Source organism: Morone saxatilis, unplaced genomic scaffold (genome assembly GCF_004916995.1).
Source record: "Morone saxatilis isolate NCDOM2014 unplaced genomic scaffold, NCSU_SB_2.0 Contig23, whole genome shotgun sequence".
NCBI lineage: Eukaryota > Metazoa > Chordata > Actinopteri > Moronidae > Morone > Morone saxatilis.
The window spans coordinates 17,742,019-17,766,966 of NW_023339796.1; the positions used below are offsets into that span (position 1 = coordinate 17,742,019).

The window sequence follows — 24,948 nt, forward strand, 5'->3', positions numbered from 1 at the left end:
ATGGGTGAAGTGTCCCTTTAATAAGGTTTTAAATCAGCTTCCAGTCTGACCATTAGACTGTGACCAGACATTTTCTCCCAGGATGCACTTAGTGCATTTGTTTGCATCCAGTGTCTAAAACTCTCAAAGGCCTTTGCTCTGATACAGCCTATGTCTAGTCCTTCATCCACATGATGTGTGTGTGTGTGTGTGTACAACTGTGTTTGTTTGCTTGGTCGCTGGCCCTACTGGCCTACTGCCCTGTGTGTGCGTGTCTCAAAGCCAGCTTGCCCAAAGTGATCATTAAGAAGTCTGCAATTGAGCTATTATCTCAGATTAGTGTGTGTCGCTAAGCAAAGATGCTGAGAGAGAGAGAGGGAGAGAGGGGGGATTAATGTGGGGGTATAAAACACAACCACTTGCCCTCACTCATGTATTTATCCACCATTTCCACATTTTTTGAGTGCTCAACACCTAAATGAAAGCATTTGTTTGCATCATTTTAAACATTACACCTCCCAGAAATCTCTCTTCATTTCAAAGGATAAAAAGCAGATATTTCTCTGGGGACACTCTTAGCAGTGTGTCTTTGCCTCATGAAAAATGCTGTTTCAGTTTTTTTGAATCGTTGAAATACTGCCCTGGTATTAAAACAACAACATAAACGGTAGTCTATGCAACACTGGTTTATAAACCGAATAATGTGGTTTTAACACTGGATTCTAGCCTTAAACTGTTTTTAAGTCAACAAAGACTTCATTGTGCCCTAATTTCAATTGTGTTGTTTAAAAGCTGTCATGAAATGCAAGAAATTGTGTCACATGAGTAAGTGGATGACTCATATGTCCCTTTTATTTTCCTTTCTTTCATATTTAGAGCTTCCCAATTGTCAATTATCAATGCAAAATGTGTTCCCTCAACAGCACAGCGAGGTGCTTAAAACACTATCGTAAATCAAGTCAAGCTGGAGGGTTGCAGACATCAAGTATTTAAATGTATTTAAACAACTGACAGCAATTGTAAAAATGAGGACTGTGTGTGCAACTGGTGAAATGTTTTTATTTTTTTTAAACGTTAAGAGCTGAGCTAGTTTTGAAATCAGACCAATCACTTTACATGAAAATGTTACAGTTAAAGTAGTTCTTTGTAGTGGCAGTAAAATGAACCCAGGTTAGCTTGAAAATCGACAAGACACATGCTGGATGTTTAAGAGAGGCTGCCTGCTCCGTGAACCCAGGCCTCCTGAGGCAACAGGCACCCAGGCAGACAGTGCCTTTCATTCAGAATCACTGTCAGAAAAAAACAGACCCACAAGGGAGGATGTTGGCACACATTGCAAGAACGGTGGCCCCGTGCAACTTGTGACTCATTTTTGAGAAAAATGCCACTTCATGTGACTCAACAGGCATGCTCGTGAATCTTTACTGACAGCTGCGGGGATATTGGGATTGGCTGAGTGTGGCTGTGAGTCTCACTTTATTTTGATTTATCTGTTTGTGGATGAGTACACACACTCATCACAGACCTACAGAGGACATTATGCCACTCTGAAGTCAAGCCAGGGTAACAGAGAGCATCGCGCTAGTGACTTGAAATGATGAGCAAATGACTGTGACACAGAAAACCAAAGCCCTCAGTCTCTTTCTTTTTATTGATGATTCAGTGTAGCCGGATGAATTATGAGTGTCACCTCCACTCACAGAAGTAGCAACAAAGGCTTCCTCTTGTCCAGCTACACAGTGACTCATTACATCGCCACCATCGAAATGAAAGCTTTGCATGCAGGCCGTCACTGCCTTTAAATCATCCACCTGCCTCCATGTCTCCACCATCAGCGCACCCATCAGACCCATTGTGCCTGACTGGGAATGGACTGTGGCCAATGCATTTCTTTTAAAGGGCCATAAAGGTGTAAAGGAACAGAACAGTGATCAGTTATGCAGTTAGTTGGTTCTGGGAGGTTCAATAATTCAATATTTTCATTCTTCAATATAAACTGCAACGGTTGGCTATGTTCGTGATTAATTAATCGATGCTGATTATTTTCTTGAGTGACTGATTAATCATTTAGTCTGTAAATAAGTCAGGTCTTCAAATATTTCGCTTTGTCCAGCCAACAGTCTAAAAATGCGCACGAATGCGCAATTCTAAAACTAATGTAGAGAACATGATGGAAATATGACACTTATGTTTGTTTCATGTGTTACTTTGAGGAACTACTGTCTCCTCGACCAAATGTTTGTCTGTTCAGTGAAGCTGAAGCTTGAGTGATAAATAATGTCACTGTTTATGATTAATTCATAAAGCCTGTTTCCATCACACTTTTCCTTCTCAACTGAGATTGTTTTTTTTTAATTTCCGGTGTTTGTATTTGAAATTGAAATTGAAAATATGCATATGAGTGGATGGAAATGCACTTAGTTATATAAAACAGCAAATATTTGGCTTTTTTTCTTGTAAAATGAGAAGACATATGAGTTTGAGTAATAAATTCAGTGGATTTTGTGGGATGATACATTTTTTTAACGTGATTTTTAACAGTAAATATAATTAACATACTGTGTCAATAAGAGATAATAGTGTGGTAAATATGGCAGTAAACATTTTGACCAAACAGGACAGATCTCTGTATAATTTTATGGAAAACCCAATGAAATCATTTCACAATGCTTCCCATTCCTGTGTGATTGTGAATAAATATTGTACATGTAGATGGATACTCATTACATTCATCTGTCATTCAGTTTTTTTCCATTGGCTCAGTTTATTATGGAGCATCAGCTGCATCAAGTATGTGGGGGTTAGTCATTGTAGGAGTAAAGCTGAATTAGCTCCCCTTGCCTGTCAAGGAATGATTTGTGATTATGTTTCTGTACAAATGCAGAATTTAACCTATGTTAAATTGGTATTTAAGTGTCAAACACTACATTACCTGAGCAATGATAGCAAATAAGAAGCAGCTTTAGACTAATTTACTCAGTAGCAGGCTCCTTAGTGTGAGGAACCTTGACTCTGGCCAGAGAGGTACAATCAAATGATGTCCCTGCAAAACCAGCTTTCTAAGTAGTGGAAGAGCAACCGCTGATCAAATGTGTCAAATATCTAAACCACAGACTCATGATCCTTTACACTCAGTGTAGATCTGTCACAGAAAGATGTGACATTTAATGGCTGGTGGAATATAACATAACAGACTCTGACACAATTTAGTGGCTGTGTGCAGAGTGCAGAGCGATTCTGCAGAGCAGCTTTTTTCCCTCTGCAGGCCTGTTTTACATCAAAGCGTTTTTTTCTTTTCTTTCACTCTTCTAAAATTTGGATTGTAAAACGGCAGCCACAATCTGTTTTCTTTTGTTGTTTTCTTTGAAATGTTCAGTCATACATGTGTTAATGCACATATAAAACGGGTTGTGTATGCTCCACAGGGAATGGAAATGTTATTATCAGTCTTTTGTAAAGGTTTGAAACCCTACTTAGTTATTATCAAATTATTTAGATATAAATATTAATGTGCAAAAACCCAATTTTCCAAATGCTGTAGCTGGAACTTGGTTTTGAATTTGAAATGAAATTAGTTTTCCCATCATTTGTAACTTTAATCACAGTGTAATATGAAACTTTTAATAGGTGTCTGCAGTCCCTTGAAGGAAAAAGCAGATCTCATATCAGGAAAGGTCAGCCAAACCTGTTTTAATTTAGAAAGCTTATATTGAAATCACAGGCTATATAAGAATTTAATGCTAATTTCAGATTCATCCTGACCGTGTGTTTTAATGCCACAGTTGTTGCCCAGTACTTCGACAGAAGTTTTCTTGAAAGTGGTAGGAAGTATAATGCTGATAGAAAGCAGAGTGGTGGGAAATGTTTCCCGGCAGATGCTCTGTGTTGCGCCTGACCTCGTGTGCTTTGGGGAGGCATATTGTGATCAAAGCTCAGCAGCTAAGCCCTGCCTAGAGATAGATATGTTTTAAATGCATAGCCATCGGCCACTCAGATGCACACACAAATGTGTATGCACACACAGTCACACACGCTTCACACTATAAGATACTAGAGCTAGAAGTAGCTCGATACACACACACGCTCACACACTACAGAGTGTTGGGCGTTTTTTGGGCTGTGCGAACCTACTGTGAAAATGATGTAATCTCTTGTGACAGGGATGGCCAGAGAAAGAAGAACAAGAGCGATGGAGAGTGGAGAAAAATAGAAGGAGAGAAAGAGGAGGCAGTACAGAGGCGAGCCAAGGAGGGAGTTGTTGTGGAGCGGGGTGAGGGGGTGGGAGCAGGGATGAAGAGTGCTGCAGTGTCATTGATTTTAGAGTGGTTGTTTTGCAGTGTTATTGTTGTGATGCAGATCAGATAATGGGCAGCGGATAAGACGGACAGCTCATTAAAAATCACCTGTAGTCCCTCCTCCAGAAAGGTCAAAGTTGAGGATCTTGCGCTGCCTAATCGGGATGTTTTCATGTAGTACTGAACAGAACTGAACAGAGAGTAACCATGGCAACGAGACCACAAAGTAAACAAGACAGATGAAAGCCAAACTACAAAATTGTAACCAATGGCACCCGTTAGGTTTGAATGAAGACAAGCAGAGCATCTTTATGAGAGGCTCCAACGCACTGCAGAACATCTGCTTGTCCTATCAGACAGCCAGACTGCTGGGAACACCTGGCATATGTGCAGCTTTCCTGCTCTACTTACAGTGCAGTACTTTTTCTGTATTCAACTATCAGTCAAAATGGTGGCGAATCATTCTTCCTTTATTGTCATAGTTGTCAAACCAAATGTATTTGAAATTGAGCCAAAAGTACAACAGCAAGCTACAGAGCGTGAGCAAAACAATTGATTAAGCGACTTAATAAAAAACGTATAATTGGTTGCAGGACTAGCAGCAGATTGCATTATATGCATGTTTTGATTTTGTTGTATCCCCTTGTTCTACCTCTTTCGATATCAAGACTCTTAATACACTAAAATCACCACTTTACTGTAGCTTTTCACTTGTGGCGGTCCACAAAGATCTGTTACTTGTTTATATCCTCACAGCAGGAACCACACTTTTTCATACAGTACAGTGCCATGGCCTACTTTCAATGTAGACACCACATACGTTATTACAGGGTAGAAATAGCAGGAAAAATGCCCCAGAAAAAAAGCCTTTATTAAATTGCCTCATGCAACAGGAACTTGCTGTTGCAACTGAAAGCTGCAACTTATTTCACACAGCGCGTTGTAAAAAAATATCAGATCTGTGCATTAATGTGCAAGCTTGTATTAATTTTATGCCAATGGCTTTTTAAAAATGGCTTAAATGCAGAAACTGTGCTAACAAATCCAAGTGGTGTAAATGAATGCTTGTAAATGAGTCTCCAAAATCTTAAACCTCCGGTAATGTTATACTGCCGAAGCCATCTCACTCTCCTGTAACTTTTAGAGTCAGTGCCTGTGAAGAGGATTGCTTGATCAGTCTACCCAGTGCTGCGTTAAATCAGTTTTGTGTTGTGACATTTTGGTCTTCAGGAACGTCGATGCTGCTGCAATATTCCTCAGCCCATTAAGGCTTAAGTAAGATTTTATGAAAACAGCTAATGAATCACTTTACTTCTCTCCTATTAGTTTAAGTGAGGCCAACCTCATGCCCAATCCTACGTCTCTGATGTGTACTAAATGTACCGTGCTTTTAATGGAGCCATCTGAGCTTTACATGCATGAGAGATACTGCAGTAAATAGCGAAGTCGCTGTGTCACCTTCAGCATTTTCACAAAGACACTCACTTGGAAATGCAGGGTATTTGTTCATACTCATATTCAGCACAGGCAGATGTATAGTCTTGCATTTCAAAAGGGAAGTGAGAGTCCTGTGTGTTTTGACAGGAATGTGTGGTGGTTGGATGCGACTGATTAATAATTCACATGGAGTGTTTACAACTCCATTTTCTGTGCTTGGTAGCAAACATCCAGACTTTACATACCCTTCTGACCCTTAAGGCGTCCAGGTGTATTCACAATCCCCTGAGTATCCCAAGCAACATCCTATGTGATGTGCCCACCCTGTACAGTCGCTGCATTGTGGTACTTTGCTAACATTCAGCAGCTTTGGTGGTGAGAGGGAAGCCTTTAGTCACGCTCTGAGTAATCTGTTTCTGTGGTGGGTGGCTGCCGGATTCTTTGATTGGACAGCAGGAACTTGGTGGGCCCACACTAAAGGATGTCAGCCCTCACAGAGTCCATCAATAGCTGTCTGCGACTTTGTTCCTCCTGTCTGACTTCTGTGTGCTGTTTGTGTTTGTGGGAGAGATGAAGAAAAACCACAAAACCGACAAAGTGTGAAGCTTGAAACACGGAGAAACAGAAGGTCTACTCGCACACGTGCAGAAGTGGGTGAGCGGGCTTGTGAGTGTGTGTGCGTTGTGTTTGCATGTAACTGTCGGGTTATGTTCAAAGGCAAACAGCAGCTGGGACTACAATCTCACTGTGTCTTAATTACGCTGCCTTGTTGCTAGGGGCAGATTTTCTAGAACAAGAAATTTGACCTCGGGCAGTATTACAGTTATGCTAATTTTTGTCTGCAGTGGGAAATGTAAAATCCCGCTCTTGGTGCCTTGTCACAGCAATTTGAATGCCTTAGTCTTCAGGCCAGCAAAGGACTTTTTAGGGGAAAAAAAGGTCTGCAGTTGGCACTGTGTTTCGTGTTATTGGAGTCAGGTCTTTGCCATTAAAAGAGACGGAGAAGAGAGGAGAGATGCAGGAAAAAGAGAGATGTGGCTCATTCTCTTTGAAAGGCAAAGGCTAATCTCCCAATTCTTATTACAGTCCCTTGGTTAGTAGACGGACACTGTAATCCAGTGTGGCAACACATTTCCATACAGGAATGACGACAGAATGCTCTCCTAATGCATTTTGCTGCCTGTGACTTAGAGTGGCAGGGCACTTTATTGCATTTATTCTTAAATCCAGACCTATTATAAACTCAAGATGCATAATGGAAGACTACTCGAAAGGAGTGGGAATGGATATTAACCTCTCTGAAGACTTTTTAGGAGTATTTTATTTTCTGTGTTGTTTTCAGAAACACGAATGCAGTGACATATTTAGGGTTGCCCACAACACTTTTATAGATTCATTTATATATTTTAAGACGGGCAAATAGCACTTGTTATGGATCATTGGCCCCATTTACACACGTCTCATATTTTTGTAAAATCCATGTGATTTCTTTGGCCACCTATGTATTTCTGTTTACAATATTACAATCTGGATTGCATTTGTTCTGGTCTTTCCAGTACTATGCCATTGATTTATGTTTCCCCTTACCTTGACTTGAATCTAACCTTAGCCCTGACCCCAACCAGATTATCTTTTCCATGCCTATCCTTAACATAACCTAAGACCTAACCCCAACCCCGCTGGGCAGCGCTATGGGAAACACTAGGGGCAACAGTTTTGTGAAGGGAAAGCAGATTTTAAATAAGATCTGGCTACATGTAAATCAAGTTTGAGTAGCCATCTAGCCAAAATATTAAAAATAAACACAAACAGACTTTGCTAATCTTCATGGGGTCTCACACGTGCCCTCTCCCATACAGACTGTCCAGTGGTTGCATAAACCCTACAACTGCTTGTTACACCCTCTACATGATTGTATGTGTTAAAATTGCTGGAGAGGCTGTCTTCCTGTCACTTTATATATATGACAGGAGAAGGCCGGATAATTTGTGTCACCTTAGCTGCTATTATCCCAGGAGAGAAACTGTCAGTGGCTATTTCTGTCGACTGCTTACTGACCTAGTAACATTTGCGAGGGGTAAAAGTATGTATGCATCTTAGAGAGTTGAATGTATTGAGACCTTTTCAACACCTGGCTAGAAAACGTCTCATTTGCACCTCGGCTTTTTAGCCACACTCGTGGTTTTCCTCTAGGGATGGTTGGATGGCCTGACTAAAAATTTGGAGTGGCATTTGAGAATCCTCTGATTTTTCCTCAACTCTACCAATGAAGTTGACATTTTTGTTTTTTAGTGAACTGCCATGACATTTAGCATTATGAGCATGTAGCATGTAGCTCAAACTGCTGTGTTCAGCCTCACAGATCTGCTAGCATTGCTGTAGACCCTCGTCGTATTTTATGTGTGTTAGCTATGTGATGAAGTGGTTAAATTTAAATAAGGTAAATGCTCCCTTCACAAACTCATCTTAAAAAGATAGACCCACCAGCTCTTTCATTGTTGCAGACTTAATGGATTGTGTCAGTTGTGTCTCAATGGTGAGTGATGGCATTTGGTCCTGGAGTCATAATTACTTTTGATGGATAGATAATAATTGTTAAGAAGACTTTCTCCTGTGTGCAGCTACATTGGAACGGAGAGAAGGTAGTCCAAGTGAAGGGGGAAATCACTTTGGGATTCTCCTCATTAATTCCCATTCATCTGATCGCTTAGCAGCACAGACTTTCATTTCTGAGTCATACTTGTTCTCAAATTGCTGTGAAAGAGGGTTAAAGGCCATTTTGTGTCTTTTTTCCAATCCTGTAAGGTTGGATAAAAGTGAATAGAAAGATTAATGTGTGTGCACTCATGAAAGTACAATTTGAGTATATGCTGCAATGTAGGCACACTTCAGATATTATTTGTTAACCCAAATCAAAAGGACATCAAGATGTTCTGTAGTCGATCTTTTGAACTGAATGCTCATATGAGTGCATTTGTGCACCTAATTAATCAGATAACTCGCGCTGTGTTTTACTGTAAACTCGCTGATACTCTCTCCCAAGATCTTCTTTGAGGCTTTGAAAATTCTATGCTTCTAATCTGTGAACTGACATGTCAGATTGTAAAGTTAGTTGTATCTTTGTGCTGAAAGCTTTTATTCCAGGTTCCTTTTGTAACTTCAGGCCTACTAATGAAACATATGGACAGCAATATTCTAGATGTTAAAGATGTGGTCTTTGGGGAAAGCTTCTTCTCTCTTCCCAAATATCTTTTATATCCTTAAGCTAGCTTCTGATCCCCCAGCTGCGCCATTGGAGCGGGTTAGTAGCTGATATATATGTAAATGACGGTACTTTTGTTGAACAGCTGTAGGTTTAAGGTGGTGATAACCGTTTGGATGTGAAGCAAAGCATTGCTGAGGCAGATTATGTGTGTGCAGTCGAGCTTCCCTGAATCATTAAAGGTTAAAAACTGAGAGTCTGATCAATACATCTCTGGGGAAAAGGGTCTGGGTAGACCGATGTGATGAGAAATACAAGACATCAGGACTCAATAACACACAGCACAACACAAAGTAAAAGGGTGAAACCTCAGCAGAATATGTAAGTAACGTTCACCAGGATCTTGGTTTGAACTCGAGGCTGCAGACTGTGGCATTTGAGGCCAGGCAGAAGGAGCATCTGGCTGCTGTGTTGATTTGGAATCATTTCCACTGAAGCAGGAGAGGCTCTAGAGGGAAGAGCAGTGGTGAAAGTGTCAGCTGTTTGGCTAAGGGACCCGTCCTCAAATTGTGTGTCTCCTTGTTTTCTAGACCAGGGAGACTTTATTACCAAAAACAGTGGGGCAGGTGACAGACTGCACCAACCAGCCTGTCCCCTCTCATTTGGATGGCACTTTAGTTGGAAGGTTACCAGTTATAGATGAGTACTTTATTATTATTGATTTGACAATATATCATTATGTGCAAAGTGCAAGTTAAAATTCTCTTAATTCATTTTGCAGAAGCTTATGATTCTGTGTGTGAATCAGGCTTTTATCAAAATGAAGCTTTCAGCATTTTATCTTACCACCAAGAGGCCTCTCCATCTGTCTAGCAGGATTAGTTTTATTAGGAAGTTTCCTGTTTTTCTGCTCATTTTCTGATAAAAGGAGGATTTGGCCAAACTGCAGAAAAAGTACACACTGTCTGACCCTTGCCATGGATTAAAAAACAGCAGTCGGAGCTGGTTCCTGCAAACACCCACTGTTACAACCTTGCCTGCTTCCGCCACTGCCCACCATAATTAGATTCTTCTGCCAAAATGCTATATTTTCATAACTGATGCTCTGCTGCAGACTGGTTGTGCTGTTGACTCCCTCCACCATCACCCCTTCCTCCTGTGTGGTTCCTGTCGTCTGTTTCTGGAGGCGTTTCTCTTAAAGCTATGTCTTCCATATCTCAGTGATATGTGTCTCTTTGGCTCTGTTTTGACACCCCTGAGGTTTGATTGTGCTCCCCACTGAATCATTAACAGGCTGCTGGAATTCATACAGCGAACACCCCAGAGAGCAGAACCTGTACCACCAAATATAACTGTGTAACCACTTGTGCAACAATTGTTTTAACTTCATAATGAGATGTAAAATTCCTGGCTGAATCTAGGTTAGACTTTCCAGCAGAAATGGTTCACATTGGATTGGATGGCATTACGGCAAGGTTGCATCATTGATGCTACTTTAGCAATACCCTATGTAAGCTGTAAGGCAGGTACAGTACTGTCTAAAATGTGCTGTATATTATCTGAATCACCTTCCTCTGTCTGCTCTTGTCTCTGTTCTTACAATCTCATGTTATATATTCATAGATATGGTATAAATAGAAATAGATGTTCGCAGCCTTGTTCTTTGCTGATGAACCTGATGCCTCCTTGTTGATATGGATACCATTCTACGCAATGACAGTTCACAATAGCAAAAAAATGGAAGACATAGCAGCTTAATGCATGTCACATTTCATGTCTCTATGGTGGCTATTCAGTGAAAAAATGATAAGCAGGCAACTATAGTGAAATTAATCTTGTGCAAGTATTGTTATGAATGTAGGTCAGGTCATTATCTGACTGCATTCCTCTCATTCAGCAGCCTATCGTGAGTCACAGTGACCTACAAGATGTCCAGAATGGTTCTATATCATCAACCAAACACATCATTGAGCTCCACAGGCAAGGTCCAAAATGAGCACCCGCCAAGCACCAAATGCGGGGAAATTTGAGGTTTGGCGGAAAAACATATTGGGCTCACTGGACAGATGGCCGCTAAATCATTTGGAATCACAGTGTAGTGTAGAGGCAGGTTTACATCCCTGTTTTTCTTATGTGTACCAGCTAGCTCAGTGTCCACCATGACGTCAACAAATTAAATCAAAACAGCATAGTACTATTTGGCCCATTTTACACAATTTCTCTGTATTTTTGCCATAAGAAACATCTGTTTGTGTAATATGTGGTGACACATTCCCAGCCACCAAAAATAGAACATGAAGACAAAGAGAAAGAAGAAGGAAAAAGCCATGTAGGTTGGAGTTGCGAGAGGTAGAGTCTAAATGATGCAGCATCCCTAACATCCTGCCTATGAAGCTCAAAAGGTTCAGAAAAGCACAAAACTTGAGGTAATTATTTTAGTCAAATAATGCATGATGTAGTTTAATGGCTAGTAAAAAATATTGTTGGCTGGTAAATTTGCTCAGTTTTCCTGCCATTGGTATATGAGCCAAAAAGTTCATGTTGGACCCAGTCAACAGGGTTTGCTTGCTTTCTCCGCTGAGTTTAATACAGTGAGCAAATAGTCATGCCTGGGCTATGTATTCTTTGTCCATAATTGATCATTCGATAGCAAGCTATAGTTATAATGTGTCAAACTTCAGTCATGTCCAAGCACTTTGAATTGTTCAGATTTGGTGACACCCATGGTTACTGGTGGTAACAGCAAGTGTAACTTGGAGTTGTTACCTTGCTGAGGAGATGGAGGTGTGTAGCGTTTTACCTGCAGCCATTTATCTAACAGCTCATAGTGTCTGGTTGTTCTTTTTCCATGACTTCCTGCAATATTTAAAACTGATCTGCCACAGAGACGGATGGGTTGTGTTTCCCATGACTGCATCACAATGAAAGCCACCCTATGTTTCACCAGTTAGTAAAGCAGCGACTGTAGGAAATGTCTGGTTTGCATTATCAGTAATTAAAGACATCTCTGATACAGCGTTATGAGAGTGAACAGTAAACTGTAAAGCAGATGCAGAGACATGCATTGTTTCCTGTGAATCCCTTGTGCGTGTGAAGTCAATTTGAACCCCACACAGGAATGGTGGACTCACACAAAATATATACAATCTATATCTAATTTATAGAGCGGTAATTACTGAATATAAGTACACTAAATGGCTATTGCTAACATAAATACTATTAAAAAAATTCATTTTATGGAGGATTGTAACTTCATTTATATAACGTGCTACATGTAAAGAAAACCCAATGCCTCAGTTATCTCATTTACATGTAATAGTGTCCCTATAAACCTGCTGGAACTACACTGTCGTCTGCTGTAACTTGATTGAACACACCCAGGAACAATGTTTGCTACTTGTCCAGAATCCTGAAATTTTACCAGCCATTTAGATTTCCTTTTCACCCTTGACCACACTGAATTTAAACAGTGTTCAGCTTGTTTGACTACAGTCCCCTGTTGCTTTGGCCAGATCTGTACTTTGTATAAAGGAACAATGTGTTACAGTAAAGATGCCAGGCTGTAGGATGAAAATGTGGACATATGGCTATATATCAACCCAATTTTGCTTCTCAGCAAACACATGAAAAAAGACAGTAGCAGAAGGTCAGACACATGGAGCTGGCATCATGCGGTGAAGGGCAGGGATATGTGTGTGTATATATATATGCGTATGTGTGTGTGTGTTTGCTAACAGTCGGAGCGGTGGCAAGCTTTTCTTGTAAACACTGATGTATGAATTATATCAGCACTATATGTTCATTTGATTTCACTGCTCTGTGATACGTGCTCTGATGTGTGCGTTCATGTCCACCCCCATGCATGCTCCATATGAACATGCAGAACAAAAGGAAGTGGGCCGTCACATCAGCATAATTAAAAACAATTGCGATGAAGCTTAAAAACAGTAAATCGAGACTTGTTCTGAATGCAGATGTAGCTCAGTGCTGTCTGTTGCTTTCTCACAGGCGGCAGTGTACAGCCACCTGTACCTCTGTCGGATGTTGCTCTGTCATACTTCAGGCAGCGAGGTGAATCTGTTGGGGTTCAGCCAAGCTGAACCAAACCGTCTTCAGTATAAATCATTCTCATGCTGCCTCGAAGGAGCTAAGGAGCTCTGCTAGCTGAGCCTGCCCAGTCTCCTCCTTGGTCAGGAGGTTGTTTGTGCCAATGTGACCTGACAGGGGGAGAGAAAATATGTCTTTTAGCAGGCCGAGAGCTATAATTAGCACCGTATGTGTCTTTGATCGGTACACAAGGTCAGAAGAAATGCTGGGCGGGCAGTGAACAGCACCAAGTAGCCTCCCTTACAGCTAGCATCTTGAATGTATTGTGACGCAGACCTGATAGCATGCTTTGTGCCATCAATAAGGCATAACTTTTTTAATATTCCAGGCTTGCTCATTAACTTATATTCATATTAAACAAAGTAATGACTTGTGGTGGAGCAACAATATAAAGCTGTGACTGGTGGTATATCAAGTGGCCTTGATATACCACCAGTCACAGCTTGTGTGTATGGGGAAAAATGCAGATAGCTAGGCTGTCACAGTTCAAGGATTTGTTGCCAGAATAAAAGTGTATATATAGGTTTGCTGGCAGTAGTAGCACTAGTTCAAGTTAAGGTTCAGGTAGAAATCTGAAAACAATAACACCCGACAAGAAACCAACATAGCAACTTGGACGATCTGGCACAGAGTGAGTGGGAAAGGGCTGGCTAAATATCTGCAGAGCTGATGAGGAAAGTGGAAACAGGTGAGCAGGTGGGACTGGGAACTGGTGGGAAAAGGGTTATTGCAGGACAGGAGGGAGTGGCTGTATGTGGGAGTGAGGTGACTGGAACAGGAGAAAAAGTCAGAGGGCATTTGATTGACAGTAGGAGATTGGGAATGATTAGGTTTGTGGAAGCAGGAATGTGGCCGGGGGAGGAGACAGAAAACCAGAATTACTTACCGAGGGGCAATTTGATTCAAACAGATTTGCAGACATAACAGTTTATTCACACCAGCAGACTGTAAAACTATCTTAGAATACATATGATAGTATAAAGATTAAAAAAAAAATTTAAAAACAAAAACATAATGACAGCGGCCAATCAACTGGTCAACAGGGTTGAACATCATGAAGTCACATGTGAAAAAGTGTATTTGTTAATTTGTAGCACTACAGTTTACAAGTCACATAGCCTCTGTAATAAAATCAAGACAAGACATATAAGACAATACACTGTTGAGCTGTCACTGTCTTTGTCAACTTTACTAAACCAACAAGCTGCCTTGTATCAGTATAACAGACAATAGTATTAAACCTACCAGAAGAGGCCATACAATGTGTCTATATGTATATCCTCTTTTTTTTGTTCAGTATCTCTTGATCTTCAGATTTTATGTGTAAATTGTCTTAGTTCTTTTTCTGCATCTACTGTGTCATTTTTTCTTCTGCTTCCCCTTCCTTATCAAATTTAATTTAAAATGTATGTTGTTGTTTTAGGATTTATAGCTGCTACTTGAGTATAATGAGTTCAGTACTATGTGTTTTATATGACTGTATATTTGTAATGGTTAAAAGGACATACCATCAGAACAAATAGCATAAAACAATGCACGCAGATTAAGTACGTTTTATTTATAAGCCTAAATCACACACCACCCTCAATTGGGATAAGAAAGAAATAAGAAGGCCATGGTATAAAGAAAATTACATTGCAGCCCAAATTGGGTTTACAATATGGGGGTAAGCAATCTGATGCCATACCTTCAACTTTATCTTTAACATTTGATTTGCTCAATTTGTCCTAAAGGGCAAAATGGTACAGCAAGAGAGAGATTTAATCTGTAGATGTGGCTCTGTGTTGCTAGATCAATACTCCATCAACCAGCAGTGAGTTAGAGCTCAGCCCTATTTGGCTTTTTGTCTTCCTGTTGGTCCCAGTGGCTCACTGCTCTCCACACAGGCCCGACTGACGGGAGACAATACGTAGTGACTTCCTCTATTGACGGACATACTGACTGGAATCAACAGGAGAAATTACTTACACACTCTAAGGACACTTTTTGAAAGAGAGAGATTTGTCAGTGATGTTGAGCTTTTACTGAGGGTATATTAGAAACTTTCTGCCTGAGCATCTGGCACCTCTAGCAAACCTCAACACTAAAATTAGACTAATTAAATTCTATGATCCTTCAGGAAGCAATTTCAAGAACAGCGTGCCCCAAGTCTTGTTGATTCCATGCTGTATTTTGTATGCTACCATGATATCCCATTAATTTTGGAAGGTTTAGTCATTTGCATGACAGTTTAAGCCAACAGGATACATTATGTTTCCTGCTTCGACAACACTCCCCTACTTCACTCTGAGCTAATGAGGCCATTTGTCTTCTGATGCCCAGGAGAATGCGCTTATCACTGCATTACCTATTAAGCTTCTCGTGGCCTCCAAATGGAAAGAGCTGTCATTAATATCCTTCATGATAAAAAAAAAGTTTCTTCAAGGGGTTAGGGAGTGTGTGTGTGTGTGTGTGTGTGTGAATGTCAGATGACTGAAAGCTGTCTGCTTCTCTGCTCTTGAACATCACTCAAGTGAGCTCAGTTTTTGACAGAATGTATTACGAATTATATCCAGCACCCTTACATCCACACATATTCACTCTAAGGTTTCACCAAGTTGAATTTTTAAAGCTTCCTGTAGTTGGTATTTTGTACCAATATTTAATACCTTTGATTATTTTGAGGCAAAAAACACTCTCAATTTATAGCCTATTATGTCATACTGAAAATCATGACGATGAACCATGATTTTAACATAACTAGAGTATGTTTAAAGCATTGTAAGCAGTGCTTTAGGCTAAATGCTAATGTCAGCATGCTACCAGGCGGGTGGTTAGCAGGTATAATGTTTATTATGTTAACTATCTCAGTTTAGCATGCTGATTAGCATAAACTCAACGTTAGTAAGGTGGAGAAAACTGATGGTACAATCTGTAGTCTAAACCAATTTACTTTTGGATTCACTTTAAATTAATTCAGCAACCTTGGTGCCATGTTTTGTTTTAAGCTGTCCACAATGCAAAATTGACCATGAATTCTCAGCTGAACTAATTAAAACTGGTGGCCATTACATAAACTGTAAACTGTAAATCTGATTGTTACATATTGAGGATATCATTTAAAGAAAAATTTAAAATAGGGGGGAAAACACTTCCTGGTCAAAGTGGCGGACTGTCAAAAATGTTAAAAGCTAATTTAAAAAACTCCTGAAAGCAAGATACAGCAGATTTCATTATAGTTTTCCCACTCCCCTTAAGCTGCTGAGAGAAATCCTACATCAGTGAACAAACAGACCCCATATCTGATTATCATATAAAGCTCAACACTAATGTAATGGCAAACCCATACTGTATATTGGTCTACCATGCACATCCACATGAATTGCGTTTAAGAAAGATGAAAAGGATTAGAAGCAGTGAAATGTTGACAACATCGGCCCCAGAGGAGAAGGCTCCAGGTGGGGTTGTCGGAGCGTGGAGCTCCTTCCCACTGTACCTCCTCCAGGAGACATAACATGGCTGGGTGAACTCCCCTGTGCAGGGCCCTCATTCTGTCTGTGTCACATCCCATTTGTAATGCTCACATAGGTGACTCACGCAACACTGAATTGCTATTGTTTTTGTTTTTTCTTCGATTTATCTTAGATACACCGGAGCTGTTTCTCTGTGTAAAAGTCTACCATTTATAGTCAAACAGGTAGACACAGTGTGTGTATGTGTGTGAGAGAGGGAGTGGGTTTACATGCTTGCAGTGCACGTCATAGGGATTAATGATCACTAAGTGCTATCCCTGCCATCTACAGTAATATTGCCTGTTTTTATTCAGATTCACAGTTTCCATTAGGATTCCATAAAGCATTATTACTATGTATGTCACTCTCCATCTCTGCTGCTATTACTCACTTCTGTTATTTCTCCACATTCTATCTAAAGGCTTGTCTTCTTCTTATTCTCCCATCACTTTCCCCTTCAGCCCACCCTCACATGGGCCTAACATTTTAAAACCTCCTCTAATTAAAACAGAAAGTCATTCCAAGCAGATGGCATGAGCTGGCCTAGGTAATTATTGCCAAGTGAACCATGGCCCCTGTAGACCTTCACTGAAATGAGTAGCAAGCTCAGTTGGATTGGGTAAGAAGCTCAGACTCCCACAGAGAAACTGCACGTCGTGGACACATCTGACCTGCAGAGGCCACGTACCGGATCAACATGAGATTTTCAAGGTCTTTGTTGTTCAGTCAAATAAAGTCTTAAGCAGCTCAAACTGTTTTTCCTAAGGTTCTCAATTCTGCCCTCAGCTCTCTTTTTGCTCTTCTCATGGGAGTCAGATTAATTAATTGAATAAGAATTTTCAGAATCTTCCAGGATTTGTAGGATGTTATGAATCTAATTATTCTGTTTCCTTTAAACCTGGTGTTATGCCTCAGGGTCCCTGTGTGCGTGTGTCTCTCGCTCTCTTCCACCGTCACACCTACCTACATTGGTGATAAATAGGTTTTAAAAATATGCATGCGTTATGCGAATGCGTGTGTGTTTCAGGAAACACCAGAGTTTGTTTTTTTTATAATGTGAGCATACCACTAATGAGTTTATACACTTGAGGGAGGTGTTGGTTAAAAGGATGTCACAATGCTCTTTTGCTCCATAATCATCCATCTTCACCTTTAACAAAGGCCCACATTCCTGCTCTCTAATGAGGACAGAAGTGGCACTTCAGCTGCACTCCGGAAAACCTACGCCATATGTGATCTAAGAACAATAACAGTCAAAAATATGTTTGGTTTCTTTTTTTGTGGCGCCAAACTTAGAGGCTTGGGGTTTAGAGAAAGAGAGACGTGGAGGAACAAAGGCAGGAGAGGGAATGTTTGTCTCAGAAGTTTAATGGGGTCAATGCATTACGTCTTGCGGAAAAGGCGAGAAAGAATGTTAATTGACGTTTTTGAAGTGAAATGAAACGGGGGGTGCTGATTGTGGTTACAGGCTGAAAACACATTTACCACTGAAACACAGGTCCCTATTAGAGCGACGCTATTAGACATTTCATAATTTTCTTTTGATACTGTCAACAAGCCAAGATGAGCCGTTATCGCTTTGACTTTGCCACTCTGACACAGAAGATAATTGGGAATGGGGCAATTAAACAAGATTTAGAATTAGAGACAAGCAGTCTCTAATCTGAGTGCTTCTCGATGGCAGGCTATCCTGAACTGTAGCTTTTGGACGGCAGTACCAAGACTTACAATCACATCATAGATAAAGCTTAAGTGAGCCATACTGTAAATGTGCTAATTAGGTTTCAGTGGGATTTTATGTGTGTTGAAAGACAGCCAGAGAAAACCAGACAGAAGGGTGACACAGAAAAGGGGTCTATAGCTGGACATGTCCCCCACAGTCCCGCTCACTTTTCAAAAATATATGCTATCATGTAACTAGCTAACATATGACACAACGTGCATCTGTTACCTCTTTAATAATCCCACAGTCATGTATCGATTTGTTCTGTCGTACTTTCATGTTTTTTGAATAATTTATAGCTGGATCACACAGAAATATGGTCATAAATAATAACTGCATTAACAAAAGTCTCTGGAAACCCTGCTGTGACTAGTGGGGCCAGCAGAAATGCCTGTCTTAAGGGAATGCTGCTTGAAACCATGTGCCCTTTTTTAGTCAAAGTAAGACTCATGACGTTCATACGATGCGTCGAAGTGTTTATAATTGTTTCAAATGGCCAAACTGGAAGGTAGGGTGAAGAGCCGGTCATCATAGAGAGGGGAAAAACGCAATAATCGTTTAAATATGGGGATAGCGGCGCAGTAGTCTCTCCTGGTAGACATTCATAGCGTTAACCTTGGTTATTCAAATGAAAGGGACAGAAATAGTTGTGTAAAAAGAGAGCTAGAGAGAGAAGTTTAATGCTTCTTTCTCACCTCCACAGTGCTGGCCAGTAATGCCGTGACGTCGGAAAGGTGTAGGAGTTTCTGAGGATATTTAACAAGCACGCTGACAACCTGACAGGAACTGAGTGTTCATGTCAGTGTCATCAAACATAAAGGGATGTTGTCTGTCACAGGAAACTCTTTCTTCCTGCTCTTCTATCATTAGATCGTTTTTAATCTATTCCACCGTGACAGCAGTTTATAAGGAATGAGTTAAACATGCTCAGGGGGAGGTATACATTTAAAGTTCTGTCTTTACTCTATGTTGTCACTAACTACCTAACTAAAGATGAAGTATAACTCCTCCACTATGTTCCACCTAATACCACTCATGCTTACACTTTTTTGCCCTTTTTATACCAAGGTCAAGAAATAGCAGGAGTTGGAGAAGTGAGAGCAGAGTTAGATTAGTGTGAGCGCAGCAAAGAAAGACTCCTGAAAAATCACTGCCTGCTTCTCTTTCCTCGCAGCCCCTCAGCTAAGCTTAAGCTCCCTGCACATCTCTAAACGCTCTATCTAATTTGAAGCATCAGAGCCAAGATCGGGCCAGCTTAGGAACAGTTGCGGCTGTGTAACAACACCAGAGAGCTCAGCTGAGGGCCTTTTAGCCAGTGATTTATTAGACTGTACCACAGGTCCTCCTGGAGTAGCAGGCTGAGGAAATTGAATGGCTCTGACCTCTGTCTGCTTCTGGCTGTCTGGCCGAGCTTGCAGACCAGTTGCTACAGGTGGACAATGTGTTTTTCGTGTGTGAAGCACATGTTTCTCTTTGAACACAGCGGGTTAGCAACCGTGGTAAGCTCTGGGCTATTCCGTAAAAGTTTCCGAGATCACTCTCGGTTTGCTCTTAAATGCTTAAACAGGCCTTTTCTGACAGGTTTTTGATCTCAAATACTCAGCACGCTTGACATGTTTATCAGCCTGTGGCCGTGCTGGAATGTAGCTCTGTGGTAAACACTTTTAAGGTAAAAGGTTTAACCTTGCCGAGCTTGCAGTGTTTAGCAATCAGCATCCATTTCACTGCTCGGTGATGGGAAACCTGAAGGAGAGATTAGACTTTTAGAGACCAGCAGATGGAGGGAGGGGAGGGGGAGACAGCACAATGAATAAGTGTCAAGAAAATAGGGAAGTGAAGATAATTAGCGAAGGATATCAGGGGAGAGAGCGATGGAGAGGGCTGCTTTGGAATAATGTGAGCGATGATGAGCCTGATCTTCTCTGATGAGAGGAATGATTGCTGGGATTCAGATAATGTGACCAGTTTCATGACAGAGATTAAGCCCTGCTGCAGACTGACCATGCTCTCCCCCTGTCCAACTGTCCTCACACTTCCAATTCTCACTGTTATTTTGTCTTTGTTTCTCTCTTTCTCTCTCTGAGCAGCCAGGAAGACGTGCGCCCCCGCAGAGTTCGCCTGCTTAAACGGCCAGTGTGTCCCGGGACGTTGGCGATGCGACGGGGAACCAGAGTGTCCCGATGGCTCTGATGAGGCAGAGGAGACATGCAGTAAGTGAAAACATGCAGCTGCTGGCATCAAGGACATCTTTCAGAATATTCCCAGTTTGTTTCAAGTTATGGGTGTTATTTTTTATAATCATGTCTGTTGGGGCAAGAAACACAAATTATCAGACAATCAGACAGGTTGTAAACAAGCTGACATTTTAGATACATTCTCCAAACCAGTGGTTTCCCAACCTGAGGTGCACCCTACAAGACGCTGCAAGACTGATCAAAAGGGTTGTGAGATGATTACTGGGATAAGAAAAGGGAAAAATTAAAATTCTGCTACATGAAATGATGTTTGCTTTTTCAGGATTATCTCTGCTTTTTCAGGCCTCAAAAAAGTGTTAAAATTAAACATTCTGACGAGGGAAACATGCAGCCTCAGGCGAAGGTTTTAAGATATCACAGGCAGAAAAGATCTAAACCATTTTATTTGGAGGCAGTTTGGATATTAATTATACAGCTGCCTTTTAATTTTTCTATCAGAAACATTTGACTGAAACCTTACCTTACTTAATGTTATTATAGATAGAAGTCATGGACAAAACTACAAAAAGAAAAACTTGGCTTGTATGAAACTGGAATTTCCCTTTAAGATTTTTCTGAATTGTCGTCTGTGTTGCTTTTGATTTCAACTGAAGCATCTAAAAGGCACAGTTGGATCTACTGTTACTGTCGGTCACGTTTTTTAAGATAAAAAAAGAAGCCGTTGCTGGTTCAATATGTTGTCGTGTCTTCATCTCAATCGTCTAAGGCACGATTTAATTTGACTCTCCGAGAACCTGCATTCAGGTTGCTAATTTCCCTTGTTATCTCGGCTCCGGCGGCCGCTCAGCCGCCTCGCCTGCCTCCGCTCGCCCACACACTTCAATACTCAATGCTGTCTGATGGCGAGTGCATAGAAAGGCCTCGATTACCTCTCTGCCAAGCTGTTAGAGCCGAGGATCTCTGGCTGGCTCACTCTTAGCCTGTGCCAGCGTAGCGCACCCACACACAGGCCCTGATGGGGGTTAGGTGAGTTGATGTCTCCACAGCCAAGCATGGGCTCAAGAGTGGGAGGCTTGAACCAGTTATTAATTGTTTTCTTTCTTTTTTAAATGCTAATTTCTTTTTCTCCCATGGCTGCTTTCTTCTCTCTTGGGGTTACAGATATCAGACGGAGCTGAACGTACTGCACTGATAAATAATGATGTCTCAGGGAAAGCAGAGACTGCAATATAGTGCCAGAAATGTGTTACACTGAACCAGGTCTTTATCGGGCAAATCCTCACTGAAATACTTTTACAATAATATCTGATATCAAACACCACACTGCCTCTATTTATTTTTCAGTGTGTTAAGATTACATATAAGGAGCCTAACGTACACAGAGGCAGTTAACTGCCCAGTTGTGTGTGGCAGCAACAAATATTTCTATCTTTTAAAATCAATTATATCTCATGTTTAAAATGCCTTTGACACATCTGTACCACCAGTAACCTACCAAAGTGCTTGCTAAGATAAGTAAGTTTACTTCACAAGATATTTTAAATCTAAACAGTTCATTTCTCACCCCCAAAAATCTTAAATTCACTTTGCTAACACACGCCTGAAAACATCAGCATCTCATATGATTGATGGAGTCCGACATGAATGAACAATTCCTCCACCAAATCTGGATCAGTTTTGGTTATAAGAGCTTTTTCTTGTTCTTTTTTTCTGTGCTCTTCTCACTGGTTTGTGCAGTGCTCTGTTTGAAAAAGATAATGTCACATACTCTCGTGCAACAATCACAGTTCAGTAAACATTTGAATCTGAGGACAGTGGGTGGGTTGTCTGGTCACTGTCAATCAAATCTGATCAAACTGCACCCAAACAGATGAACAGATTAGTTGAGTGTTAAACTCTTTGCAGAATACATTTTACCCAATACAAATATTCAAATGCAGTAACTGTTTATAACTTATAGCACTAGGACTTTCCAAGAATGGTTTAAATGATGATGTCTTGTCAGGAGTGTTTAGATAGGATAGCAGAGGTTGGTGAATAATGTTAATATTGTGTAACCGGTTTGAAACAGATATTTTGGTCCTACCCACCATTGTTATGCTTTAATCTCTAAACCCCTTTTTTAAAGTTATTGTGGGAAGGAATTAAAATGCGTCAAGCGGAGCGGGAAATGAATCAAGAAAAAGCCGAGTGAGTCTTTGAGAGGATATTCATTCTAGTTTTGTTACATTTTATTGGCTGTGCATGTGTGGGTCGGTTCGATGAATAATGTAGCAGGCGAGCAAAGCTTCTAATGTCACGCCCAGAAAGTTGAGTGCAAGGAGGGAGACATAAAGGGACCTCTGAAGAAGGATAACAAGTTTATATTGGAAATCCAATTAAAGATAAATGAAGGAAGGCTTCATCTCTTGGCTGCAGAATAAAGAGATAGAGATCTTGGCTAAGAAGACGACCATTTATATGGAAATCCCATATGTATTCATATGATGTTATGTATACATTTTCTGAAAACCAACAATGAAAATTGTTTTTGCTTCTATGTGCAAAAAAATAATCTGTATAGATTTTCAAATTCGTCAGAAATCTTGTGGTTTTGTTTTAACTATCTTGTCTTAAGTATCTTTTTAGGTGTAGTGTGTTATTTGCTATCCTTGCTCCTCAAAGTACTATAATCCAGGTAGTCCCCAGCGCTGCTCAGCCCTCCTTCATTATGTGTTCAGATTGAGGCTTTATCCTGAACGGAGGGATTGCTAATGAGATCCACTTCATCACAGCTGTCTTTCAGTTGTGAGTGGATCCAACTGTGCCATAATCACACTCAAGGATGGACATTGTGCGAATATGCATGCGCCATCTTAGGCAACAGCAACCAACCTACCCTTGAATGGCTCTCGTATCATCTATCTCATCAACATTGTTATATTGGAAAACTGCATGCCTGTCTTGATGTGCTGTATTTTTCTGAATAGAGTAAAAATTCAAAAAACCTCTGACATGAATATGCAGTATAACCAGTGTGAAATGTCACCAACATCAGCATTTTGCTTAACACCCCAATCCCATGCAACACTTAGCTTAAAGTCAGAAGCTCCCAAGCTTCACATTTATCAATTAAACTTTGCTAAAGTGGCGCTTGTTTTGTTTTCTTAACAGCGGAGGGAAGGGCGGAATTTCACACAGACTGCATCCAATCTTTAACGTGATAGAGATATGAAATTTGCCATTATGTAAATAGCAGAAACCGGGGAGTGTGCAACCGTTTTACACGGGCTAATTACATACAGCGAGCATTCACCTTAATGCATCATGCTCCAGTTATGTTAGGCTGTACTCTCACATGCAGAAAACCCTCATCTTGTTTTTCATTCAATTTGCCCCCCCAACTCTCCTGTACTTTGTGTCTATTTCAGTTTTACATGTGCACAAACATACAGTACACGCTCGCTTTCGGCTGAGGCATTGTGGACTTGGTGCTGCTGACATCTGTGCCACAATCATTCTGGCTCACTGAGTGGATTCACAATTACACGCTGGAGTAGCATTACACTGCCATATTAAGAATTCAAATTCGGGCCACACTGAGGGAGTTACTCGCGAGCGCTGAAAAATGAATGACTCTTTGGAGAAACATGTGAAGTGCCAGAGCTCATAGTTTTTATATTAGATTAGTCTGTAATCAAAGAGGAACTGGGCCATTGCAACTGGCTGTGCAGCAGCTTCTCTGCTCCCTGGCCAAAGCAGTGACATTTTTAGTTTAAGGATTTAAAAGGATGTTTTAGATACTTGACACTTTCTGACAAAATTGCTGAGTTCAGCTCAGTTCTGCGTGTCAGTTTGTCCTCTCTTTAAATTCATTTCTAGAAGTTGACAGGCATGAGGGAGCTTCACAGTGTTTCATCTTTCTTGGGGAGTCTTTCATTATGTGAAGATGTCACCCTGAACTGGTGCATATTTGGAAAATGTGGATCATTCAAACACATTGAACTTTTTCTTTTAAATCCATGTTTTCAATTAGTTTTTTAAGTGTTATGTAATTTTACGTGGATTATAGATATTTCTTTGGAAGCAGTTTTAATGAAAACTTCCTTTTATAAACCTCTTTGTAGATATTGAGCTTCAAACCCCCTTGAGATTCTTTTCTGGCGGAGTAAATAATAAAGCCTCGCTTTTTTTATTGACTTTATAATTGAGAGATTTTCTTTCTTTTAAAGATGTTTGCATTGCACACACTGGATGCTATAGTTCTGTGTGTGTTCATGTGGATATGTGGATTGTTTTTGTAGGTCCTGTGAGAGAGGTGTTTGCAGGTACATTTGCTGCAGGCTGTTTATGTCGACACTGCTAATAGGAACAGACACACATACACAGATATATAGTACATTTAGCTATGTGGCTCTTTATTCTCTATTTTTTCTGTTGACTCTGTGATACTTTGTTCCATAATAAATTGTTAATGTGTCACAACAAAAGTAGGTTTCTCTTCAGAAACGGTTTCTTTGTAAGTTACTATGTGGGTAAA

General features: G+C 40.6%; 1 protein-coding gene across 1 annotated transcript in view; it reads left to right on the forward strand.

Annotated features, from left to right (window-relative positions):
* Nucleotides 1-24,948, forward strand: part of LOC118335167 (low-density lipoprotein receptor-related protein 8-like) — a gene marked incomplete in the record, with an annotated part of 71,387 nt that overhangs the window by 6,189 nt on the left and 40,250 nt on the right. The window contains 1 exon segment of the mRNA XM_035671376.1: nt 20,322-20,444. Within this exon segment, the coding sequence (XP_035527269.1) occupies nt 20,322-20,444 (123 nt within the window).